This window comes from Nannobrachium achirus, assembly GCF_963921795.1.
Source record: "Nannobrachium achirus genome assembly, chromosome: 10".
NCBI classification, from domain to species: domain Eukaryota; kingdom Metazoa; phylum Chordata; class Actinopteri; order Myctophiformes; family Myctophidae; genus Nannobrachium; species Nannobrachium achirus.
The window spans coordinates 7989592-8016164 of NC_137819.1; the positions used below are offsets into that span (position 1 = coordinate 7989592).

The window sequence follows — 26573 nt, forward strand, 5'->3', positions numbered from 1 at the left end:
CTAGCTGATGGCCAGGCTGTCTGTTTGGTCCAGAGTCTCTGGTGGAGGGGGGCTCCCAGGCTCCTCGGAGGGGGGGTCCTCCTCTGTGCTGCAGGGGGGGTCCCCGCCGCCCGAGGCCCCCCCCTCCTCCTCCTCCTCCTGGTCCTCGTCGGGCTCGTTGGGCGGGGCCAGGCGGTGCATGGCGCCCCCTGGCAGCCGGACGGGGCAGAACGCTGAGCCGGTGGAGATGAAGTTCACCTTGTTCTTGTCAGGACACGAGAAGAGGAGGACCGACGATGATGTGGACTGTCTGGAAGAACTGAGAGAGAGGGGGGGAGGGGGGAGGAGAGAGAGAGAGAGAGAGAGAGAGAGAGAGAGAGAGAGAGGGAGAGAGACGGGGGGAGGGGAGAGAGACTTGTGAGCTGTTTTGACAGATGTCTATCAGAATAGAAATAGAACACTATAAGGACTACTATCATATTTGTATTCCTCCATGTACATAGAACTACTTCCCATACCAACAGAGCATGTACAGTACCTTTACATACTGCTGCTATGTGTATTTGCGCAAAAAAGCTTAAGCTTTTATACTGAGTGAATGCAAAATCTTGGAAAGAATTTGCTATTGTTTTCAAAAGCTTTATTATACCAAAGTTAGCCTTGCTTACATGTTTAACCACTTGAACCCCAGGAGGGTCCAGGGGGAAAATCCGCCTAAAATGCATGGCCAAACTGGAACAGTTGTGGACACAAAACTACAATGATTGTGGCTACTCTTGACCCACCAAATGTAAGCTAACCCCTGAAAATTCACAAATGCTGTGATCACTTACTAGGGAAAAGAGGACTGAAAAAGACCTCCGCCTATGGAAAATTTGCATTCTGAATAGTGAAAAAGACTCAAGACCTCATTGGAGACATATAGTGAATAGAGAAATTGTCCATCAAGGTGTCATCAATTGATAGGCAAAATCTTATGAATATATGTCAAACTATGTAAACTCTACAGATGTTTTAGTGAGAGTAGTGCTGTAATATTAGTACTGTAAAAGTATAGGGTGAAAAATGAAAAAAACTAGTAAAAATAATGTGTAATAATGATGTAATATGAGTAATGCATGGATGAAAAATAAAATGGCAGCTGATTATATGTGCTGTAGGGCCCCTGTAGCAGAATCAACATTGAAATTGTAATTTGATCTTGTCTCTATTGATTTTTTTCTTCTTTTTTTTTTATAATTTTTATCCCACGATTTTGCAACCCATTTTCACCCAGTGCCAATTGCCTATGTAATCCTGGGCTCTGCTCTCCCTCTGCCGCGCCTGGGGAGACAACGGACTGACCTCATGCTTCCTTCAATGCATGAGTACTAGTAGTCCAAGTTGTTTCTTTTCACCTGACAGGGGGGATTTCCCCAGGATGGACGTAGCGCGTGGAAGGAACACGTTATTCCAACCAGTTCCTTTCCCCTCCATCAAGCGCCCCGGCTGGCCAGGGGGAGGCATTATTGAGACCAGGATTACTGCATGTTTTTGTGAGGGTATCAACCCTAGGAGACACAGGGAGAACATGCAAACTCCACACAGAAAGGCCCTATCGCCGACCCCACCTAGGGTGTGGGCGCTGATGACGCGGAGGGAGAAACACGCCCCCAGCACCCACAGCGTCCCCCGGCGGGAATCGAACCCAGGACCTTCTAGCTGTGAGGCGAAGCGCTAACCACTGCGCCACCGTGCCCCCCTCTCTATTGATTTATTGACCAATAACAGAACAAAAACAGTTGTGTAAATGGTTATGGGAGGCCGGCTTCCCATATGGGGCTTAAGTGGTTAATAGAGAACCATTTTAAAACAGCAAATGGGACACGTTTGTGGTTTTGGACGTTGGTCTGCCAGGCTAGTCTCCTCCTAGAATTGCACTGAACCAAACTGAAGTGATCCCAGCAGCACCCACATGACACCCTGAACCCTGCAGCACCCACATGACACCCTGGGCCTGAACCCTGAACAGCTCAGTCAGCTCGCTGAGCAAGTGAGAACTCCATCTGGGCCCAGGGGAGTCATTTGGGCAACTGCCACCCCCTGGTGTTCACATTTAACATTGCATTCAGTTATCTCATGCATAGGATATTTGTCCCAGATTCTGAACTGTTTTATCAGATTAATATGATTTCATCACAATCTGGTGCCCGTCCATCTACGTGTGACATGTGATATCATTTACTTTAACTTTGTTTTTTTTATAACAAGGGTTCATATTTTAGATAGTCATTAGAGAAAAGAAACATTGAGTGTTAAAATGTTTTCATTTACTTCTTTCTATCGTTTTAGTGATTTTAACGATTTTGATTTGCATGCCCCCAACCACTGAAATCAAAATATTTTAACAATCATCTTTTCTTTTCTCTAATCTAAAATATTAACCCTTGTTGTAAAAAACTAAACTTGTCCTTTAATGCAACCGTTAATTTATCAACCATTTTCTACGTGGCATCCCTGTTTTGGGCGAACATTTTCATATCTTTTCTGTTTTTGCCCCCAAACAAACAGTGAAAATAGTGGATCTACAAGCTCTCAACGCGTTGACAGGCGGCAGGTTGAGAGCTTGTAAATGCACTATTTCTGCTATTTTAGAAAATCAGGCTTAAGTGGTAACCTATTTTTCTCCTCCCCACCATTTCTTTCTGAAACTGTCTGGGTTCACATTACATTCACTCCAGGCAGGGTTGTGTGATGTGAACAGAGCTGAGTGCAGATCCCTGCTCTCCTAGAAGGTTTGACCTTCTAACCCAGGGGTCAGCAACCTTTTTGAAATGAAGTGCCATGTTTGTATTATCTAGATCGTCAGTGTGTCATGTCTACATACATTTTAATGGCAAATATTATGACATATTTTGATTGGCAGGACATTGTTATAATGATCATTAGACCCAGAGCAGTAATCCACCTATCTCCCTGACTCCTTCCCCAGTCAGAGTTAAGAGTTTTAATGAATGTAGAATTATGTGCAGGATGTAATTTGCTGTAAATGAGCTAACTTCATTTAATTGACCACGTTTAAAAATATATCTACCACACTTCTGCCAGTGTGCCAGTGATCACCCTCCCCTGTGCCAATGTTGGCACCCGTGCCTAAGGTTCTCTACCCCTGAACCAAAACCATTCACTACCTGGTCATCTCCAAGGCTGTGGTCTTTAAACCTAAACCATTCGCTACCTGGTTATCTGGAAAGGCCTTGACCTTCTAACCTACAGTAAACCATTCTCTACCTGCTCTCCTCGAAGGCCTTGACCTTCTCGCAGCCCTCAGGAGGTTCTCTCTTGAACATGTAGGTGTTGTTGGGTTTGGGAGACGAGGCGAACTTGGGAAGAGGTGAGCTGCTGCCACTGTCTGTGAGAGAGAGAGAGAGAGAGAGACACAGGGTTTATATGAGAGAGAGAGATACTAGAACATATACTGTGGCAGATTACCAAAGCACAGTAACTGATAACAACCTGAGAAAGACATTGACCATGTACAGACTGAGTGATCATGGTTTGGCGATAGAGAAGGGCAGACACAGTCAGACCTGGCTGCCCAGAGAGGAGAGGCTGTGCTGTCATTGTGATGAGGGAGCTGTAGAGACACAATTACACTTCCTAACACATTGTAAACAATAGACAAACATTAGGGAGGAATTCTTTCCAAAGCATTGGAACAATTAGCCAAGAATTCCAATGATTGACAACAAGGAAGAAATTGCCACTCCTTTTGGGGGAACAAAGAATGTGCAGTTTTCACTGCAAAATATGACAATTCCTGTCACAAGAAAAGGGACAACCAGTAGGACAAATGTACTGTATATACCATGTTTTACTTTACCACACCATCTCCTTTTTTATGTAATTCCATTGTTTTTATATTGTTATGTTGGAGACTGCCCATAATTGTTGTCTATGTCATAATTGTAATTGTGCTTTGGCAACATTTGTGAAATTAGAGACTCCAGAATCCAAACCCTAAATGAAAAGTCACATAACACTACAAAACCCTAAATAAAATAAACTACCAACCAATACAGTATGTTGCTTCTGCCTCCTTTGTAAAGTATGTCAGCATCCAGCCTTACAGTCCTCCTCTCCCCTAAGCTTTTAACTTTTACCAACTGAACCCCAGCAACCATTAGTCTGCTTGTGTTCATATTTGAAAGCCTCTGTAATGTCCATAAATCAGTTGTGAGGCCTGCAGGTTGCAGGAATGCCCAATAAGCTGAGAGAGAGAGAGAGAGAGACGATGAAAGGCTTTGGATAAGTTGTGTTCAGTGTCTGTGATAACTTGGCAGTCGCTGCTACCTGTACCCATGATCTGTACCATGAAATATTGTAGTTGAGTTTCACAAATGTTATGCATTTACCACCAAAGATCACCTTCATCTCTGTCTGGGTGAATGTTGGTACCTCTGTCCCAGACTGGGTGTGTGTCTGTACCTTTATCAGGGTCATACAGCATGTCCTCTGTGGAGTAGGGGCTTCCGTCGTGGGACCCCTGCGGGCAGGCGGGGGAGGGGCAGGGGGACAGGCTGGAGCAGCTGCTGGAGCGTCCCGGGACGGAGGGGGTCTGGGGGTCCCCGCTCTGCGTGCTGCTGCTGCGCTGCTGGGGCCGGAAGGGGGCCCTGCGGCCGTCCGGGACCTCCAAGGCCTGAGAGCGGAGAGAGAGGAGAGAGACGAGCACCCATTACAGTTTATACACTAAAACACCCTGGACGACGCTCCACGTGTCCCAGACTCTTCTCCCTTCCCTAAAACACCCCGGACGACGCTCCACGCGTCCCAGACTCTTCTCCCTTCCCTAAAACACCCTGGACGACGCTCCACGTGTCCCAGACTCTTCTCCCTTCCCTAAAACACCCCGGACGACGCTCCACGTGTCCCAGACTCTTCTCCCTTCCCTAAAACACCCCGGACGACGCTCCACGCGTCCCAGACTCTTCTCCCTTCCCTAAAACACCCTGGACGACGCTCCACGTGTCCCAGACTCTTCTCCCTTCCCTAAAACACCCCGGACGACGCTCCACGCGTCCCAGACTCTTCTCCCGTCCCTAAAACACCCCGGACAACGCTCCACGCGTCCCAGAATCTTCTCCCTTCCCTAAAACGCCCCGGACGACGCTCCACGCGTCCCAGACTCTTCTCCCTTCACTAAAACGCCCCGAACCACGCATCCCCGGATGACGCTCCACGCGTCCCAGACTCTTCTCCCTTCCCTAAAACGCCCCGGACGACGCTCCACGCGTCCAGACTCTTCTCCCTTCTGGCGCCCAAACAGTGGATTAAACTCACAAAAACAAAAGTTGAAAATGGGGAACATAATATATACAGTTGGAGGGTGTACAGCATTGTGTAAACAGAGCTATGTCACAGGTTATAAACCTTTTGGAACAAATAGCAGCTTTCATTTTTTTCTCAATACAATTTATATAGTGTACAAATTTAAAATGCATTTAAAGGTAGCAGCTCTGTTTCATACTGTATGTACAGTAGGTCTAGATGTCAGTCCATGGTTTGTAGTCCTTAGGGTGGTTGTGTTTCTAGCCTTCTTTTATCACAACAGTTTACACATCTTGCTGCTGTGTTCACACATTGTTGTATTTCTCCCAGTAGGTATGGGAGTTTTTTGTCCTTGGTCGTTTTTTTCAAACTCACTTTGTGTGTGTGTGTGTGTAATCTGTGGGAAGTATGTGGCTCCTCTACAAGGCCTCTCCTACGGATACAATAATAGCGACCCGTGCTCACCTTCAGCTCGTCCTTCTCCCCGTTGTCCTTGATGAAGACCTTCTCCAGCTCGTGGTTGATGCCCTCCATGCTGCTGGGGACCCTGGAGATGGAGGGCTTTGGCACCGTCATGTTGGACATCTGGGAGGACTTGGACATCTGCTGGAGAGGAACCACATGACAACATATAGGCCGGATTTAGACTGCAGTCAAATCCATCCCAAATCCGATTTTGTTGTCAAATCTGATCTTTTGGCCCGAGTTTTCACACAGCATTTGCAAGTGACACAGATCTGATCTGTGCGTTCAGACAGCGTCAGCCCAAAGCTGCCCTGCGGCAACATGTATGCTTTGGTTACCGTGGTAACGACGTAGGCGTCATGACGTTACGTCACTACGTTGACGCTAGTTGATTACGTTCAGGAAATGCGACATAATAGACCATAGTAAACACACGTTACAATATTGTTTTTCTCTCTTCTTTTCTTTAGTCTTGTGTTTCGCTCTTCTCTCTGGTTTTAACTGTTTAGCTCACGTGTTTTCTCTCTTCTCTTTCGTTTTTCTCATGTGCTCAGTGCGCTTTAATCAAATAGTAAATACTCGCGCTCTGTAATGATGTAATTTACAGCCGCGCTCGGCTTGCGCAGCAAGCGACGCTTGGCCAGTTTGATGTGACTTGCATATAACTCTATGGGGTGGATGTGGTTGCTGCTTTCAGACTGAGTCAAATGTCCTCAGATCCGATATGGATCGGATTTGAAACCACCTCTGGATGTGGTTTTTCAAAATCGGATTTCATGTGACATGCATGTGACCTGTCTGGATTTAGACTATTTAAAAAAAATCGGATTCCACTTTTGATGTGACTCAGATCTGATTCAGGCTAGATTTTAGTGGCAGTGTAAAGCCGGCCATAGTAAGTACACTATGACATCTGGGAGGACTTGGACATCTGCTGCAGAGGAACCACATGACAACATACAGTACACTATGACATCTGTAGAGGAACCACATGACAACATACAGTACACTATGACATCTGGGAGGACATGGACACCTTCTGTAGAGGAACCACAAGAGGAAGAGGAACCACAATATACACTGTTATGTTGGACATCTGGGAAGCTAAATGCTTAATGCTTAAATTGTAAATTGTACAACATACACTATGTTAGCATTCACCTCATTTCTTTTTTTAAACTCAGGTTTTTGTATCATCAGTGGTTCAGAATTCTATGTATTTGGCCGCAGATCCCCATCTAAAAATAAGTTGTTCCAGGGACCCCAAGAAACAAAGACGTTCAAAAATAGCAGATCTACAAGCTTCACAATGTGACACATTGTGAAGCTCAAAATGTGACACACTGTACGTTCTTGAGGAAATGCACATGTAGAGGGGAAAAGACTAGCTGAAGTGGTTTAAATGATCAATACAGATGTGTGAATTCTCCCCCAAAGTATTTGGGCACCACTGCACTGCAAGACTTTTGTTGTTTTGATTGTTTTTTGGGGGGTACCCAGATGATTAGCTTACAGTGGTCACATTGGCCAAATATTACATAGAAAGAGGCAAACATTGTGAAAATATCTACAAGCTCACAACGCCTCGCGCCGCAAGGCTCTGTGAGCTTGTAGTGTGGCTATTTTTGCAGAACCGAGTCAAACTAAATGTCACTCTGAACCCTTGAGCAGGTTGGTGCCTTGCATGGTTTACTCTGCCATCAGTGTATGAATGTGTGTGGGGGTCCCCCAGTTCAGATAGGATTAGTTTTGGGGGGTTGCAGCTAGGGATGGAGCTCGTACAATTTTATTGATAATGAGCACCTTATCGATCCTGCTTATTGAGCTGGGCTTTTATGGAGCCGCTATTGAGTGTTTTCTAGTATTGTGTGGAAAGATGTGACACATTCAGAACTGGTATCTTTTTGTAATTGGCAAGTTGTTGTGACTGTGAGTCTGTGGCTGACCACCATCTATGAAGATGACAATTGACAAAAGTAACAAATATTATCATTAAATATCATTACAAATTGTTCATTAGTGTGCATAAGTGTTAAATGGCTATGGCTATATTATTAATAGCACTGTAATAATTTCTTGATCGCCTCTTGTCTTGATTGTTTAAACATGACGTCATGGGACTCTATGCTCGATAAAAGCTCAATAAGGCCAAAGCGTATTGATACTGGGTACTCAATAAATGTGTTAGCGAGTTTGTAGCAGGCTCTTGTTTCCAGGTCCATCCCTAGTTGTGGCCTGGAAAGTTGTGGGAACCCTTGCTCTAGTAGTGGGAGTTGTTTGTGAGTGTTGCAACCCACCTGAACGTGGTTCACCGTGGAGAGGTTGTTGTTGTTGTTGTTGTTTGTGGTGGTGGTGTTGGGGAGGCCGGTGTAGCTGAGGGGTCCACACTGCAGGGGGGACAGACACTCCTTGGGGTCTTTGTGGTGACGTCCTCCCTGCTTGCTGCGCTGCAGCTGCTGCCGGAGCCTGGAGATCTGCTGGAGACACAGAGAACATGTTACTGATGATCCATCAGACCAGTAGATCTACTAGAGCAGGGTTTCCCAAAGTGGGTGCTGTGATGCCAGTCCAGGCAGGGGTGCCACAGAATACTTTAACATTTGGAATTCATCAATATCACTTGACTATGCTTAGCAAAACAGACCTGATTTGCACTGCACTTGATGAGTTCTTTTTCCAAACATGGCCAACTCCCTTCACTGAAAATAGCAGATCTACAAGCTCACAACGCGTCGGCTATTTTTAGTGAACCTTCCCCCCAGAATAGGGATGCTGGGGTTGAAGTGGTTAAACATCAAGTGTTCATTTATTGTCAGTCAGTTAAATATGATGTAATGTTCTAAAAAAATAACAGTGTAATCCCGAGGTAGCCTAATTCAAAAAAAGTGCCCAGAGTCAAAAAAGTTTGAACACTTCTGTGCTAGAGACAAAGAATGTTACTAATAATCCATCAGACCAGGATATCTGCTAGACAGAAAGAATATGTTACTGATGACTCCATCATAGACCAGGATATCTGCTGGACACCATGTGTGAGTGTGTATCTCTGTCTGTCTGAATGCAAACAGAGGCAGAGAGGTTAATGTGTACATTATGAATGTCTAAAAGCTAAGCTATCAAGTATGTTTTTATTGTTTTTCGTTTTCTCATGTTTTTAAAGGCATCTTGTATTTCTCTCCTTTCATAGAACTCACATATACGGTACCTACATGAACATGATCAGATGGGTGTGCTGTTACCTAGTCTATCCACAGGGTGGCACCCTTTCCTAGGGCATGTCAGACATGATACATGCACTGCCTCATACTTCATGTAGTCCATGTGGAGGCCTGGAGTAAACTAGCCTGGGGCCAGCCTATATACTAATGCAGCTAACTAGTAACTGCAGTATAGAGTCTGGTGGTTCTTCCATCCAGGAGCATTTCATGGGAGGAGGTAACAAAAAAAGATAGGGCGTGTGTTCTCAGTCGTGACTATTTTCTACAGACCCTATTTGTTAGACCAACAACCAATGAGTGCAGCGCAGCCTGCTCTGCTTAACGGTTAAACAGTAAGAGTTAATTTTCATAATAATATGATGGCATTGTCCTGGTCCTGGAAAGTGTTGTTTGACTATGGGGATGTGATTCTGTTAAACAGACTGCTGGTTCCGTGTCGCACGCCGTTTGTTTTCTATTCCTCCTCCTCCTCCTTCTCCTCCTTGCCATGAGCTCACTTGGAAATCAAAAGGCAGCGTCGTCAAACCAACCATTTTGTCGAGATTGACGATAAACACAACACAAAGAATGCGCATCGCTCGTCAAATTAATGCGAGACACCCAGTCAGCGAGCAGTAACTCCCAATGGGGTTATTTCTACACCCCGCTGTCCCGACCTCCCGCTGTTCCCTTAGCATTCACCAGCATCGGCAGGTTAGCATTCACCAGGTTAGCATTCACCAGCGTTAGTTTTACTGAGGTTAGGGTTAGGTTTAGCTGGTCGGGTCGGAACAAGGGGAGGTCGGAACTATGACATGGCACTGAGTGAATGACGTCAGGCCTTCACTGCACTGTGGTCCAACAGTCACTGTGGGGGTCCTCCACATGACCATGACTGACCACCACTGAACTAAGATGGCAGTTTTTATTATATTGTAGATATACAGATAACAGCATGGTATTGAATGGCACTTCTCTCTTCTTGCATCACTTGTTGCCTCTCTCTATTAATTGCTTTTATGCACAGATATGTCTGATTAATTGTTCTCAAGTCACATTGTAGATTAATAGAAGCCAGTTACTGTGAGACACACCCTGACAGACAGACAGACAGACGTCTCTGGTTCACTGTGGAATGAAGGAAGTGAGACAGGAAGAGAGAGAGACGGGTAGATGTGTGTGTGTGTGTGTGTGTGTGTGTGTGTGTGTGTGTGTGTGTGTGCGTGCGTGCGTGCATGCGCGTATGACACCACTCCTCCACTGCGTCCCAGTAGGACAGACAGAACATGTCCATACATGTCCCCCACTGGGCGAACGTTAATAATAAGAGGAGTGAAAAGTTCCTCTGATGTAATGAATTATAGGAAGTATTGAAATATGGACACACCCACGTAAAAAGTATGTCAAAACTGTACTTGAGTAAATCATTCACAGATTCATCTAAAAGAATATAGAATATTATAAGTTCATTCCTCTTCTGTAATATAATTCAAACTTTCATATATTCTCGATACAGTATGTTGCAAAATATCTTTTGTTTTCATTTTAAATTTTTATGGCACACAAAAATCTAAAAATCCATATCTCAAATATAATTTGAATATTACAGGAGACCACTGACCAAAACAAGGATTTATAATAGAGAAATGTCAACCTTCTGAAGTCAGAATTGCATGAAGTCCAGTGGGAGGTTTCCGAAGTCAGTTATGATTTGAGGTGCTGTGGCATCTGCATGCTATTTTAAACAATATCATTTTTTAGATGAATCTGTACTGTAAATGTACTTTAGCTACTGGCCACCACTGGGTGTTCGGGACCGTTACTGGGACCAGTGAGTGGACCCAGAACATGTCCCTACATGTCCCTACATGTCTCACACACACACACTCTCTAGACAGGGTGAGGGTGATGCACTAAACCTGCACCTTGCACCTACAGTAGCCCACGTGTCTGTTGCCAAGTCAGCTTGTTTATCCACCCGTTTCCGTGAGAATTTACAGTAGACTTATGTGTGGGACACATGCTGGTATTCTGGGACCGTCAGTGACGGTCGGGATTACGATCACCAATCACCTTCTGCGCAATGCACGATGGGCTTGTAGATCTGCTAGTTCCATTATTTTTGAAAATGTTTGAAAATAATGAACATTAACATTGTCAACACGGAAATATATAAAGATTTGGGAGGACAAACTACAAAAGACTTCATGTTGTTGTTATTTATATCAGGGCGCACTTATTGGTGGTGATGTCACCAAGAATGCTGCTCCCATATTGGCTAAGGGCCCTGCCTTTGTACGGTCGGACAGTTTTGAGGAGAATATAAAGATTTGGGAGAACATACTTACTGGTCTCGCTTTTCAGCAAGCCACAGTAAGGCCTGATTTACACTGCAGCCAAATCTAGCCTGAATCAGATCTGTGTCACATCCAGACTGGAATCTGATTGGTTTCATATGACCATGTGACCCTTTATACCAGTGTAAATCAGGCCTAATTGCGATTAGCCCTATTCACGACCCGCCCACTCAGCATCCTCCGGGTGCTGAAGTCCCGTTTTGAAGGGGAAAATCCTACTATAAGCCTATAGAGTTAGCACAGAAATCGCAAATTTAATGCAATTTCCGAATAGTAAAGTATAAAATACGGCTAGCATGATCAAGAACACAAGATAGTAAACGGCACAAAGCATTAGAATTTACTTTACCGTTAGAAATAACGATTTGTTGGCTTTAAGTCCAGTGTAGTTTCCCCTTCTAAATTGAAGTCAGCACCTGGGGGATGCTGAGAAACGGAAGCAGGTGGGCGGGCCGTGAATAGGGCTAATTAGAAGATTATTATGTAATAATTGTGACAGACGTGGTTGCTTGTTTCTCTCCACAACAGAAGCCTGCACCTTGCTGCACCCAGCCCTGTTCTCTGCACTGTGTCTTTACTATAGCAACACAACAGCAGGCCACACACACACACACACACACACACACACACACACACACACACACACACACACACACACACACACACAGACCTAGATCAATGTGGCAGAGAGAGAGAGAGAGAGAGAGAGAGAGAGAGAGAGAGAGAGAGAGAGAGAGAGAGAGAGAGAGAGAGAGAGAGAGCGAGCAGCACTTATCAAAGACACCTCTGTCTCCAGCAGCTGACACTCGATCAGCTCTCTTTACAGAGTAGAACCTGTTGCACCATGATGGTGCTGCTGCTGCTATGGGAGAGTGTTTTTTGCAGGTCATTGTGTATCAAAGGGTGCGTTCGGAAATGCGCACCGGGTGTGTGCTCAGTGTAGTGAGTGCAACCTCAGTAAAACTATGCCTAACCCTAACCCTAACCGCTAAACCTAAACTTAACCCTAACCCTAACCCTAACCTCAGTAAAACTATGCCTAAACCTAACCATAACCCTAACCCTAACCTCAGTAGGGTTAGCTCAGGGGTAGAGAAACCGTTATTAGAGCACAAAGGGTTCCCGAAGGGTTCCCAGTTCGAATCCGAGCTCCCCCTGAGCAAGACTCTGAACCCCTAATTGCTCCCGGTGAGCAGGTTGGTGCCTTGCATGGTTTCCTCCGCCACCGGTGTATGAATGTGTGTGTGAATGAGTTAATGTAATGTAATGCACAATCTATGTAAAGCGCCTTGGATAAAAGCGCTATATAAAAGCACCATTTACCATTTACCAGTAACCGTGACGCGGGTGATTATCTAACACACCCGGTGCGCATTTCCGAACACACCCTGTGATACACTCGGACTGAACGACCTGCAAAAAATACTCTCCCCTGCTGCTACACCTCCTCCTCCTCCACCCTGGAGCTTCGGTTTCTCTGCTCACTCTTTCTCAGCCCAGGTTACATCACGTCCAGGACAGCTGTAGTGACGTATGCTTCCTTCCCACTACCGACTCACATACCAGGAACTAGCTAGCGTATGGGTCCATACCAAGTACCCTTCCAATAGTGTGTCATGAAAAAAAGAACTGAGCGGTGTGAGTTAATTTCATCAAGCGTCCCGCGAAGGCGGATCACGGATCGCCTCAAAAACGCCATGGTCGGTGGCCAAAGAAACGACGACAAGTTTGTGTCCTATTTAGACGCTCTGACCTGGCGGTCACCACTCTACATTAGGGCGTGTTACTGTTATACAGTATAGTGTTTCAGTGTTACTGTCATATACTGTAGTGTTTCAGTAAGTGACTGGAAGTGGGAGGATGTGAATGACAATAGGTGATAAACGGTGGCATGGGGACATACAGTATCATCTTTACAACGTATATAAAACAATAGGTGATAAAAAGTGCTATTGGGACATACAGTATCCATGTCTTTACAGGGCCGTCATTAGAACACGGAGGGTTCCCAGTTCGATCCCGGGCTCCCCCAGAGTTAGTGTGGAAGTGTCCTTGAGCAAGACTCTGAACCCCTAACTGCTCCTGATGAGCAGGTTGGCGCCTTGCATGGTTTCCTCTGACATTGCTGTGTGAATGTGTGTGTGAATGGGTGAATGTAATGAATGTGTGTGTGAATGGGTGAATGTAATGCACAATCTATGTAAAGCGCCTTGGATAAAGGCGCTATATAAATGCTCCATTTGCCATTTACAACGTACATAGGTGATAAAACGGTGACATTGGGACATACAGTATCCATGTCTTTACGAGGTGTAAAACAAACTGCATCTTGTTATGATGAACCCCATGCTATCATGGTGTAATTACTGTCTGTACGGTGCAAACCTCATACTGTATGTCCAAAACTCTTACGTCTCAGGATTCAAAATCTAAAGTAGCAAAAGTAGCAGATCTACAAGCTCAAAACGTGATGCTAACTAAATCTAAATTTGCTGTCAAAATCAACACCGTCTTTCAACCTGTCTCGTCATTAGACATTTGTTTATTTAGACACCAGTGTCTTTTGTTGAGATTCTTGTAAATGGTGCATTTTATAAAGTGCCTTGCCCTTTATCCAAGGTGCTTTACATAGATTGTGCATTACATTCACCCATTCACACACACATTCATTACATTCACCTATTCACACACACATTCATTACATTCACCCATTCACACACACATTCATTACATTCACCCATTCACACACACATTCATTACATTCACCCATTCACATACACATTCATTACATTCACCCATTCACACACACACATTCATAGACCGATGGCAGAGGAAACCATAAAAGGCACCAACCTGCTCATCAGGAGCAGTTATGGGTTCAGAGTCTTGCTCAAGGACTCTTCCACACTGACTCTGGGGAGCCCGGGATCGAACCCTTCGGGAACCCTCCATGTTTTAAGACGATTTCTCTACCCCTGAGCCACTGCCACCCTGTGTGTGTTTGTAGTTAGAGCTCTATCCACTGCAGCCCTGCTTGCCAGCGTAAAAAAGTCACGTGTGTGTGTGTGTGTGTGTGTGTGTGTGTGTGTGTGTGTGTGTGCATGTGTGCGTGCGCATGTGTTTGGGTTCCAGCTCTTCCTACAGCAGTACAGAGGCTCCAGACACAGCAGCAGTAGCGTCAGAAGCAGAGGACATAAATTGCGGACAGCTTAATGGCCACCTCAGAGAGAGGGGAGGTAGTTATGGAGGGAGATAGCGGCGTTATCTGCCACCTCTGTGCTGCAGATACTGATAGTCCCAGAACCAACTAATACCAAGCCCCCAGAACCACGCCGGTAGAACTAACTAAGTAGTGTCGCCAGTCAAAAGGACGCACCAAACTGAGGACACCCAGATGTAGAACTATGACTGGGTTCTGAGGAGCACAGGATAATATCCTCCCATTCTCACCGGCTGGAGGATCGCCAGTAAGACTCCCTAATCGGGAGATAAGCAACCGTCAGGTCGCATACACAAACTTTAGAAGGCAATCAGGAGGGAATATGGGAAATGGGACAGATCCATGTTGATGATATGACTGTAGAGATACTGTGTAACGCTTTGCGTGATTTTAGGGCAAAATCTGTAGGAGCAGTGTCCAAAAATGTGTCTTGCAAGAATCGGCCTCATGGTGGTGCTAGAAGAGGGCCATATGAGAAATGAGGAGGTTGTGGTTTGGCAGCCAAGGAGTGTGTATGCAAAGTTTGACAAGGATAGGGGCAACGGTGGCGGAGATATGAGTAGGGCAAAAGTGTAGCGTGTGACGTGACTATAGCAGTAGAGGAAGGGTGTGTGTGTGTGTGTGTGCGTACCTCTTTGAGCTGCTCGGCGCTGCCCCAAGAGGCAGAGCGCTGGTGTGACCTCCTCTGATCCTCTGTCTGTTCAAGCCAACATCCAGGAGTCTGTAAGACATAATACACTACATTACCCACAATACACTGCTACATCCAGGAGTCTGGAACACATAATACAGTACATTACCCATAATACACTGCTACATCCAGGAGTCTGGAACACATAATACACTACATTACCCATAATACACTGCTACATCCAGGAGTCTGGAACACATAATACAGTACATTACCCATAATACACTGCTACATCCAGGAGTCTGGAACACATAATACAGTACATTACCCATAATACACTGCTACATCCAGGAGTCTGGAACACATAATACACTACATTACCCATAATACACTGCTACATCCAGGAGTCTGGAACACATAATACAGTACATTACCCATAATACACTGCAACATCCAGGAGTCTAGAAGATAGACACACCAGATACAGGCTGCGACATCTCACCTTTTGTGCGCACACACACACACACACACACACACACACACACACACACACACACACACACACACACACACACACACACACACACACACACACACACACACACACACACACACACAAGCATTCTCGGTGACGTCACCATGATAGAGTAAGTCCATTGAGTTCAGTGGGGGAGTGGTGCTAGCTGGAGGATTGGTCGAGCTTCACATGACAATCATGGCAATCCAGACAATAAATAGGCAGGGAAGGGCAGGCTTTGGGACAAAGAAACCACAGGTATCAAAGCAAAGACGGTTTTGTACGGCCATCTCCTAATTGTGTGATTTGTTAAACAGTATGAAAACCCTGTACAGTACACACACACACACACGCACGCACGCACGTACGCACGCACACTAGAGCTAGCACTGTTTCCTAAACAATGATCACGATATGTAAAAAGTAGGGCTGGGATGCGATTAAAAAATGTAATCTAATTAATTACAGGCTCTGTGATTAATTAATCGCAATTAATCGCATTTTAATCGCACATCGATATTTGACCTGAGAAGCTTTTTTTCTTTTTTTTAAGTAAAACACATTTTGTTGTACGAGTGAATCAACGAGTGAGTTTTAAAAAAATACATTTCGCATCCACTGGGCCAGGCAAAGCGCTCTGATCGGCTACTTCTCCCTTTGCGTTTGTTGTCTCTTCTTGGTTGGTGCATCGCTATGATCGGTATGCCCGAAACTGAAGGTTCTGTGGTGCAAAAACTAAGTGCGATTAAAATGCGTAATTCTTTTTAATCGCGTTAATTTTCTGTAATTAATTAATCGCAATTAATCAGTTAAAGTCCCAGCCTTAGTAAAAAGATGATGTTAGTTATTGTTCTTGCTGTTATGCTGCCAACCAGGTGATATGAATAAATCACAGATTGAGGCTTTAACCTTGCTTTCATGAAATATCCCAAACCAACAGTGCTTACATGGTAAATGGTGCATTTATATAGCACCTTTATCCAAGGTGCTTGACATACACTAGTCTGTAGCTTATACATTACATTCACCCATTCACACACACATTCATTACATTCACACATACACACATTCATTACATTCACACATACACACACATTTCATTCACTTGGTTTTCTTCACTGATGGTGAAGAAAACCTTGCAAGGCACCAACCATTAGAAAAAACTCCTTGTAAATCCTGTTCCAGTTTTCTGAAAAGAAACTTCAAATATTTATTAAAAAATTACAAAACAAAATGTTGCTATACATATGCTGTACATAGCAACAAGAACCCCAACGTGGGTCCCAACCTAAAAAAAAAAACCCTGCAAACTCACAAAGTGTTGCAAAGTGGAAACATTGTGAACTTGTTACGACAACTTATAAGTTCTCAAATTCTACCCGAAACCGACCATACCCGACCCAACATTCAGGGCCGGGTGGGGCCCAGAATGTATGCTAATTGTCGGGGAGAGTCAGGCCTCGGCTTCAAATAAAACAATATTTATTATGTTATATTTGTTATTACTTTTACTCTGTGAATAGCGTTCTCAAATTCTTCCCAAACCCGACTCTACCTGACCTGACCCAACGTTTTCGGGAGGGATAGGCCCTAAAATGCACGCTAATTAGTCGGGCCGGGCCTTCGTTGAGAACTGTAGAACTTGTAGTCCAGGGCAGTAGCAACAACCAGTGCAGCCGGGGACAACGTGTGCAAACAAACAGTAGTTTGTTGCGCGGTGCCAACGCCAACGCCACAGTCACACCTCAGTGCTGCTTCAAGAGGCCTGGTTAATAAAACACTGTTAAACCCCAGACCTCCCGGTCACCTCCCGTCAGACCGCCGGCCCACGGATGTGTTGCTGGTACATATAGGTTAGGTGGCAGTAAACGGATCTCAGAGCAGGGTAACATGAGCATGAGTTTTACTAGCGTAGCGCAACGCACCACCGAGCAACAATAACACTGAAATAAACATAGACAGTGATACGCGGATTGTTTAACTTTACAACGCAAGGCATTTATCAGACACTGACTTACAGTAAGCGGGGTAAACACATACTGTACATATAGAATACACAGAGACAGTGTAGGCACTAGAGAGAACTAGAACACATACTGTACATATAGAATACACAGAGACAGTGTAGGCACTACAGAGAACTAGAACACATACTGTACATATAGAATACACAGAGACAGTGTAGGCACTACAGAGAACTAGAACACATACTGTACATATAGAATACACAGAGACAGTGTAGGCACTACAGAGAACTAGAACACATACTGTACATATAGAATACACAGAGACAGTGTAGGCACTACAGAGAACTAGGATCACAGGTAAACCAAGAACCTAGCATCAGACCAAACTATATACTATCAAAAATAATAGTCAGTTTGAAACTATGGGATACCAGGTAAACAATGAACCTAGCATCAGACTAAATCAGGGGTTCTCAACCTTTTCAGGCCCTGACCCGCAAAATAATCATATTTTAATTACGGGACCCCCCACCCTGACGAGCCAATTACATTTTGTATAACACTGTGTCTGCCTCTAATATTTGACAGTTTGGCCAATGTTTAATTTGTCATTTTATAGGTATTAAAAAGTCCACTTAATCATTATGGTGGTTCGTTTACTGATGAGTGAGAAAACAATGTTGCACGTCATCTGGGGACCCCCCAAAATAATTTGGGGACTCCCCTGGGGGTCCCAACCCACAGGCTGAGAACCACTGGTCTAAATAACCTGCCATCTAAATTGTGGTCAGAGAAAACAAGCCTAAGTGACAAATATGAGAAACAATGACCAAGTCCACTTGTCACTGATCACAAAATGTGCAGGGTGTTATGTAGATGTAGCATGTTTGTTAAGACAGATGATAGGTCCACCTGCTATCCTATAGTTTCTTTGAGACACTACACCAGGGGTCGGCAACCTTTTAGAAAAGTGCCATGTTTTTATTATCTAGATCAAGGCTAGGCAACCTTAGGCTCGGGTGCCAACATTGGCACAGGGGAGGGTGATGACTGCACACTGGCAGAAGTGTGAGAGAGAGGATTTTTGCGACAGTCTTGTACGATGAAGCAGGGCTTTGCTTAACCAAAAGACATACACATTTGAAACTTGAAGATACAAGGTTTCTGCCTGACAGTGACAATATTTTAGTCATTATGTTGCGAGGAAAACGTTGAGATAATTTGTTAGGACTGAAAATAACTTTGTACTTTTAAAGTTTAAAATTATACTAAATATTTTTTCAAGTGTCAAATAAATTCCAAATGTTATCAAATTATCTTGTGGCACCCCTGGCAATCACGGCAGAGGCCTGGATAAGCTAGTAAACTAGCCTCCTGCCTTCTCTGGCCAACTATTCTGCTGCTAGAGAAAAACACATATCGATTGTCTTACTGCAAACTAAATAAAATCAGCTAAAATGCACTCTGATGTTCAATCCACAGAAACAAAAATATGAAGAAATCCATCATCTGAAAAGAAAGAATCACCTCTTTCTTCCTGCCCAGCTTAGCGTGGAGTCCTGACACATCACTGGTCCTGACATGGGCTGTATTCAGCATATGGAGGGAACACAAACACAACATCACATTAAACTATCGTCAGTCTATGGTTAAATGAAACATTCAAACCGATCGTCATCAAGAGACTCCATGTTTGTAGAAATAAATCTGCTTTAATAGATAGGCCTGCTGTTCCATTCCAGGCCCAGACAGTCACAGAATTGCTAGAGTTCATAATATACTGTAACTCCTACTAATCTTTAGGATCATTTTACACTGGTTGACTTCCCCTTTCTTCTCTGCAACCCAGTCAGTTAAATCTACAGTGCTAAAAGGATGCCCACTGCTCACCTGGTCAGCAGTGCTGCAAGCTTCTCAGTGAGACGTTCCTTTATATCTCCTCCAGTGCCTTCTGCCTTGTTGGTCTCCTCTGCCTGTGGTAAGAACAGAAAACAAGGAAATGTACTCATTTTAGTTTACAATGAAAATGGGCTTACAGGTTAATTAGTTTCCATTTTTACACTGTCAGAGTTAAATTAACACTCAACACTGAGGATTTCATTTACATTTTCCCTGCTAGAAAAACCAGCACAGACCAGCACAATTTTCATGCTGGTCTGTGCTGGTCTATGCTGGTTTATGCTGGTTCATGCTGGTCTGTGCTGGTGCTGGTCTGTGCTGGTCCCATGCTGGTCCACCAGCACAGACCAGCACCAGCACCAGCACAGACCAGCATGAACCAGCATAAACCAGCATAGACCAGCACAGACCAGTACAGACCAGCACCAGCACAAACCAGCACATGTTGTGTTTTACTGCTGAGCACAAACCAGCACATGTTGTGTTTTACTGCTGGTCTGTGCTGGTGCTGGTCCAGCATAGACCAGCACCAGCACCAGCACAGACCAGCATGAACCAGCATAGACCAGCACAGACCAGCACCAGCAAAGACCAGCACATGTTGTGTTTTACTGCTGGTCTGTGCTGGTGCTGGTCCAGCACAGACCAGCATGAACCAGCATAAACCAGCACAGACCAGCACCAGCACAAACCAGCACATGTTGTGTTTTACTGCTGGTCTGTGCTGGTGCTGGTCTGTGCTGGTCTGTGCTGGTCTAAGCTGGTCATATACAAATAGGGACAAACACCCATTTTAACTAACAGGTTCCAGTGGCGCCGAGGATAAGTGCAGGACTGAAGTGCCAGAGGTAGTAAGTTCGAATCCCACTCACACCCACAATGTCAAAAATAATGTCACAATCTAATATGGTCAAATACAGAACAGGATTCAAGCACCAGAGCAAAGAGCAAATTAAACCAGCAAAGACCTGGTCCACTTCTCAGGGGGGTCCCCCGGGGGTCCCTGACCACACCAGCACAGACCAGCAGTAAGCGCTGGTTTGTGCTGGTGCTGGTCTGTGCTGGTTCATGCTGGTTTAGATGGTGGGACCAGCACAGACCAGCACCAAAACACAACATGCGCTGGTGCTGGTCTTACTGCTGGTCTTGTGCTGGTTTTTCTAGCAGGGTTGTCATGTACAAATATAAGTACAAAGGCATTGGTATCAAATTGTATTTAAAGGTACCAAAAGTAGAAAGTACTCGTTATGCAGAAGGTCCATTTCAAGTTTGCAAATCTTTTGTGAGCTTGTAGATCGGCCATTTTCAAAAGGCCGAAATGTACTGTACATAGGGCTGAAATGGTTAATGCATGTTTTGTATTAAGAATCCAAATCTACAAAGTAACTAGTAACTCAAGTTTTCAAATAATTGTAGTGGAGTACAACATTTTCCTCTCAGAAAAATACAAAGAAATTGAAAAATACCAAAACGTTTGACCTAAGTACACTACTAGTAAATGTACCTACAGTACAGTTGCTTTACACCACTGATGAAGTGCCCACTCTCCAGCCAGGAGACAGAGAGTCCAGGTCCAGTTAGAGCAGGGCAGCTCCTCCAGCAAGCAGCTACTGGACCACAAACACACATTGTTGGGACTGTTGAGCACAGCACTTAAAACAAGGTTATAGTCTCTGTCGGGAGGAAATGAATGTAAAAGAGAAATCCTACAATGTCGTCATGAAAATAATCATTATTAGTGTCACATTACAAATCATAACGAACTGCGATTTATATACATTCTCCTTTTTGCACAAGCCAGGCCAAACTGACGAGTTGTTTATGTTTACATGCATTGGGAAATATTCTGCCGTTTTCAAAATAAATTTGACATTTTGGCTTATACGTCTTGAGGCAAATATTGTAGCCTACTTTTACTCCACAACAACTTATTATTTGAAAACTTTAGTTAGGCCTACCTTTGAAAATAGCACATCTACAAGCTCACAAATGTCTGCTCCGCTGCCTTTCGTGTATGCTAATGCTAGCGTTAGCAACAAGTAACGACTGCTTACTAGCACAACAAAATGTTCCTCACTCGATCCTGGTATAACTATGTGAGATCGGCGTGCATCGAGTGAAGATCCAGCCACGTCTTCTGACACAGTGTTATGATTTACATCAATAACTGGACGACACACACTTCAGCTTAGTAGTTTGTAGCAGCAGCTTCAGTTTAACCTCGCCCACCAGGCTTTCTGAGAGAAAGCTTCAGTTTGATTTAGAACTGTCTTCAGGCAGGCAGGATGAATGATCAGCCATGAGTAGTCGATGATCACAACACTTCTGTCTGTGCAGTACGCTTAATCGAACACACGAGGCTGTGTTGAAAGGTCACGGTTTTATCAACAAACATGGCGATCTCCCTGAGGAAGCATTAGCTACCATGGCTAGCAAAAGCACCGGAGAAATGGACTTTGAAGCGAGAAAAATAACCAGATTAGCCGCTGACTAACCTCGCCCACTATGGAGCCGTGGTCGGGTAGAACCAAACATCATATCCATTTGAAAGTTCTGGCTGAAAACTAGCTCCTTTCGGAACCCTCACTGCTACGCAGCTCCGAGATGGGGTTCCTACTGGTAGCATGCCGGAATCCTGCGGCTGGATCGCCGATCCGCCGTTAGCGAACACTTCTTACCTTCTTCTTCTTCTTCTTCTTTCGAGTTTATTGGCGGTTGGCAACCCTTTGAGGGTGCATTACCGCCACCAACTGGACTGTATAGTGTGGGACTAGAGCTTGTACAGCAAACCAATAAACAAAAAGGAAAAAACTCTATCTATATTCTATTAACTAGCTGCGTTGCTCTTATGAACTTAATAACAAGGCGATATACTTTCCCTTTTCCTAAGAGACCCGACAGTGTAAAGTCACGATGCTTGATCTTTTCCAATGCCTGATATAAATCATTCCGCTCACTGCTGTATTTACTACAATGCAGAAGTACATGTTCTACTGTTTCTTGCTCATTCATGCATTCTATGCATTTTCCTGTAGGGTGTTTCCCTATTCTATACAGCGAGTCATTAAGACCTGAGTGTCCTATTCTCAGACGAGTGATGATACTCTCCTCCTTCCTATTCCAACCCACTGCCCTCTCAATGCCGACCTGTTTTTGGATGTTATACAGGTGTCTTCCAACCTCCCCACCATCCCAACACTCCTGCCATACTGACTGTGTGTACGTTTTAATCAGTGGTTTGACCTCACTCCTGCTTAATGGCACATGGACATTTACCTCCTCAATTCTTAACGCTTGCTTGGCCAGAATGTCGACCTGCTCGTTTCCCTCAACATCAGCATGGGCTGGAACCCATAAGAACTGTGTTGGTATACCTTTGTTTCCTATTCTGTACAAAATCATAAATACCTCACTAACAAGGTCCATTCTGCACGCAGACTTTCCAGACTTAATACTCTGTAGAGCTGAGAAGCTATCCGATGCGATAACTGCATTATTTATTTCCTTCTCTTCTACCCACTGCAGGGCCAAAATGATCGCCACTAACTCTGTTGTATATACTGATACATGATTAGTTAGTCTCTTCTTAATGTTTACTTTCTCTACAGGTATGTACACCGCTTTTGATTGATTGATTGAAGAATTTATTAGAAGTTTGCAATAGAAAAAAGTACAGTTTCATGACAGTACAAATCACTGGTACAAGGTCAACTAAAAGGAGATCCTAGAAAGCCGAGGCTTATTTCCACAGGAACCACACTTTAAGTATCTCATATAACATTGAAAGACAGACGGATAGAACATAGTACTTTATCTAGGATAATATCAGTTTCAAAAGCATAACATCAAATACAAAAGGCAGAATACAAAGAAAAAGGGGGGGGGGGAGCATGGGGGCTTAGTCTGTTTACAAGTCACGGGTAGCTGCTGTCTGAAGGTGACTTTTCATACCAATTTTGAAGGAGGCTAGGGATTTGCTCTCCTTTAGGGCTTGTGGAAGGGCGTTCCACATGTTGATGGTATAGCAGGAGAACGAGTTAGCGCCTTGTTTAGTGTTAAATCTACGCTGATGATGATTAGTGGAGCTGCCTCTGGTGTTATGATCGTGAACATCCTTGACCTTTAAGAAGTAGTTTGTACATGGGAATCTTGGAGGTGTAGTGTATCTTGTACACCAGGCCCATTGCAAGATGCTGTACTCTGTCAGCTACTTTGAGCCACCCCACGCTTTCGTGGTGATGCTCGGTAAGGTGGGTCAGAGGAGGGAGACCAAGCACAACCCTAATTAGTTTGTTTTGGGCTGTTTGGAGCTTTAGCTTTAAGGCAGCTGGGGCGTCGCGATACCAGACAAGGACTCCGTAATCAATGAGGGGCCCAATAAGAGCACCTCCTAGTGTCTTTCGGGATTTAATATTGATCAGTGGGGCAACTCTTTGCAAGAAGCGAATTCGTTGATTGACTTTATTGATTACCTTGGTGGTCATTTTTTCACTGGATAGGTTAGCCTCCAGGATGCAACCCAGGTAGCAGATGTGTTTTTTTCTTTCTATCACAGTGTCACCTACTTTAATTGTGAAGTTCTCAACTAGGCTAAGTTTCTGACTAGATCCAAAGAGGATACATTCAGTTTTGCCTAGGTGAATTGAGAGTCTGTTGTCATTGAGCCAGGTGCAGATCTTGTTAAGTTCACAGTTAAGGGCCTTTTCAACCTGCAAAATGTCTCTGCCTGAGACTAGGAGAGCCGAGTCATCCGCGAACAGAAACAGATTGCAGTCACAAGCAGATGACATGTCGTTTACGTATATTAAGAACAACAGTGGTCCTAGTATACTCCCTTGAGGTACTCCACAGTTTACTGGGAGGGGGGGGGACAGGGTTCCGTTGACTTCCACCATCTGTTCCCTCCCCACCAAGTAAGAGTGCATCCATCTCACTGCTGTGCTATCAAGACCAATAGCTTTGAGTTTTTCAATCAGAATAGAATGATCGACGGTGTCAAATGCCTTCTGGAGGTCCAGCATGACCATGCCGCAATATTTGCCATCGTGAATTTCACGTTTGATGTAATCATTCAAATAGATGAGGCATGTATCTGTGGAATGGGACTCTCTGAAGCCAGACTGGAACTCGTAGATCAGTTTATTCTCTTCAAGATATTTAGCCACCTGTTCATAGACAATTTTTTCCATTACCTTAGAGATGGAACTAAGGATTGAGATTGGCCTGTAGTTGCCAGGGTCAAGTTTACTGCCTTTTTTGTGCAGGGGGGTTACCTTGGCTAATTTGAAGTCCTGGGGGACATAACCCTGCTTGATAGATAGATTAATAATATGGGTAATGATTGGGGCAATGGTGGCAGCTGAGTCTATGAGAAATTTGGGGGCAATTTTATCATAGCCAGCGGCCTTGAATTGAGGTAGGGTGCGCAGTTTTTTAAACACTTCATCAGTTGACACCGTGGCAAGTTTAAAGTTGTCTTTGCATACCCCAAGGTTCCTGTAGAATTTCGCTGATCCTGTTAGTCCTGATTCAGGATCTTTTGATCCGTCTGTATAGATAAACACTGCTTCTGGGTACCTATGTTCACAGTATCTCTGGACTGAGTACCACACTGGAGTTGTCTCTGACTTGTTCTTTAATTCCTGCTGTACCCCAAGGTCTACACAGGGCCATGGGAATAGCCAGGGAGGCATGGGAGGGAGTGTCACTGTGGGGCTATATTGCAGCTCCTGCAGCCCTATATTTCTTGCCTTCGCATCACCGATCCACCCAAAGCTGAAGCAGTTGGACTCATGTTCCCAACAGTCTTTTAACACACTCTTAGTAGGATGTATATCAGTATGCCCTTGGAGGTTAACCCAATATGCTAACATTAACTTCACTCTCCTCAACCTTAATGGCATTTCTCCCATTTCTACCTGTATGGCTGACACTGGTGATGTCTTGAATGCTCCACAACAGATTCTCAGAGCCTGAGTCTGCATTACATCAAGCTTTTTAAGGTTTGACTCTGCTGCTGCCATGAAGGCTATGCACCCGTAGTCTAACCCAGCTCTCATGAGTGCCCAATATATACCTTGCAGCGATGCTCTGCTTGCTCCCCACTCCTGTTCTGACAAACATCTGAGCACATTTATGACCTTTTTACATTTTCCCGTAACCTTCTCTAGGTGAGCCTTCCATGTTAGTTTTTCCTCAAACCACATCCCCAGGAATCGTACTACTTTAACCTGCTCAAGAGGATAACCATACAGCTTTAATACTAATGGTGCTATTTTACGCCGTTTGGCGAAACATATTACTTGGGTTTTTGCTACCGATAGCTTGAATCCCCATTTATTTGCCCATGTTTCTACTACCCCTATTACCGCTTGCATTTTCTTGCATACATATGATACATTACGACCTCTTATCCACAGAGCTCCGTCGTCTGCATACAGCGACTTCCCTACGCTCTGTTCAATATAGCTACTGCTATTTTAACTTTTTTGCACAACATTGTGCAACTAAGTTTGAAAAAACACTTTGTTGGTTAATCAATTTGTTGAAAATATTGTCATATTTTCATGATCGCTAAGAAAAGAATCCAGAGTTGCAGCCCTAAATGAAAGTCAAAATATTTTAACATGAACTTTTACACACTATTTTCACTTCTAGATTACATAGACAATCCAATTAAAATGTAGGTTTCTAAATGTGCTATTATCAGTACAGCTTATCAATAGCACATATATTTAGGTCACAATCTATAATTATTGATATTAATATCTGGAAGAGATGGAGACAGATGATGGGTGGGTCATTCATGTACACAATCAAACACCAGCTGTAGTCATTTCCATATACAGTAATAGAGAATATGACATAATATATTCCATTCTATTGTAGAAAACTGTCTATGCCTACACATTAAATTGAATCGGTTATGTTTCAAACTAAAACAGGTTATTGTTAGCTTGGAAACTTATTTGCATGAAACCCACAGAAAGCAAAAACACAAACTGTAGACCAGTCTATACATCATCATTGCTATC

General features: G+C 44.1%; 1 protein-coding gene across 1 annotated transcript; it reads right to left on the minus strand.

Annotated features, from left to right (window-relative positions):
• LOC308292385 (glucocorticoid-induced transcript 1 protein-like) lies at positions 1–25662 on the minus strand (the record flags this gene model as incomplete). Its single annotated transcript, XM_080734696.1, has 10 exons — positions 1–298; positions 3250–3370; positions 4447–4657; positions 5752–5889; positions 8049–8225; positions 15157–15246; positions 19168–19216; positions 19531–19613; positions 21053–21149; positions 25616–25662. The coding sequence occupies 10 exons, from the start codon at positions 25660–25662 to the stop codon at positions 1–3; spliced, it is 1311 nt and encodes a 436-aa protein (XP_080590822.1).
• Between the last annotated feature and the right edge of the window lie 911 nt (positions 25663–26573).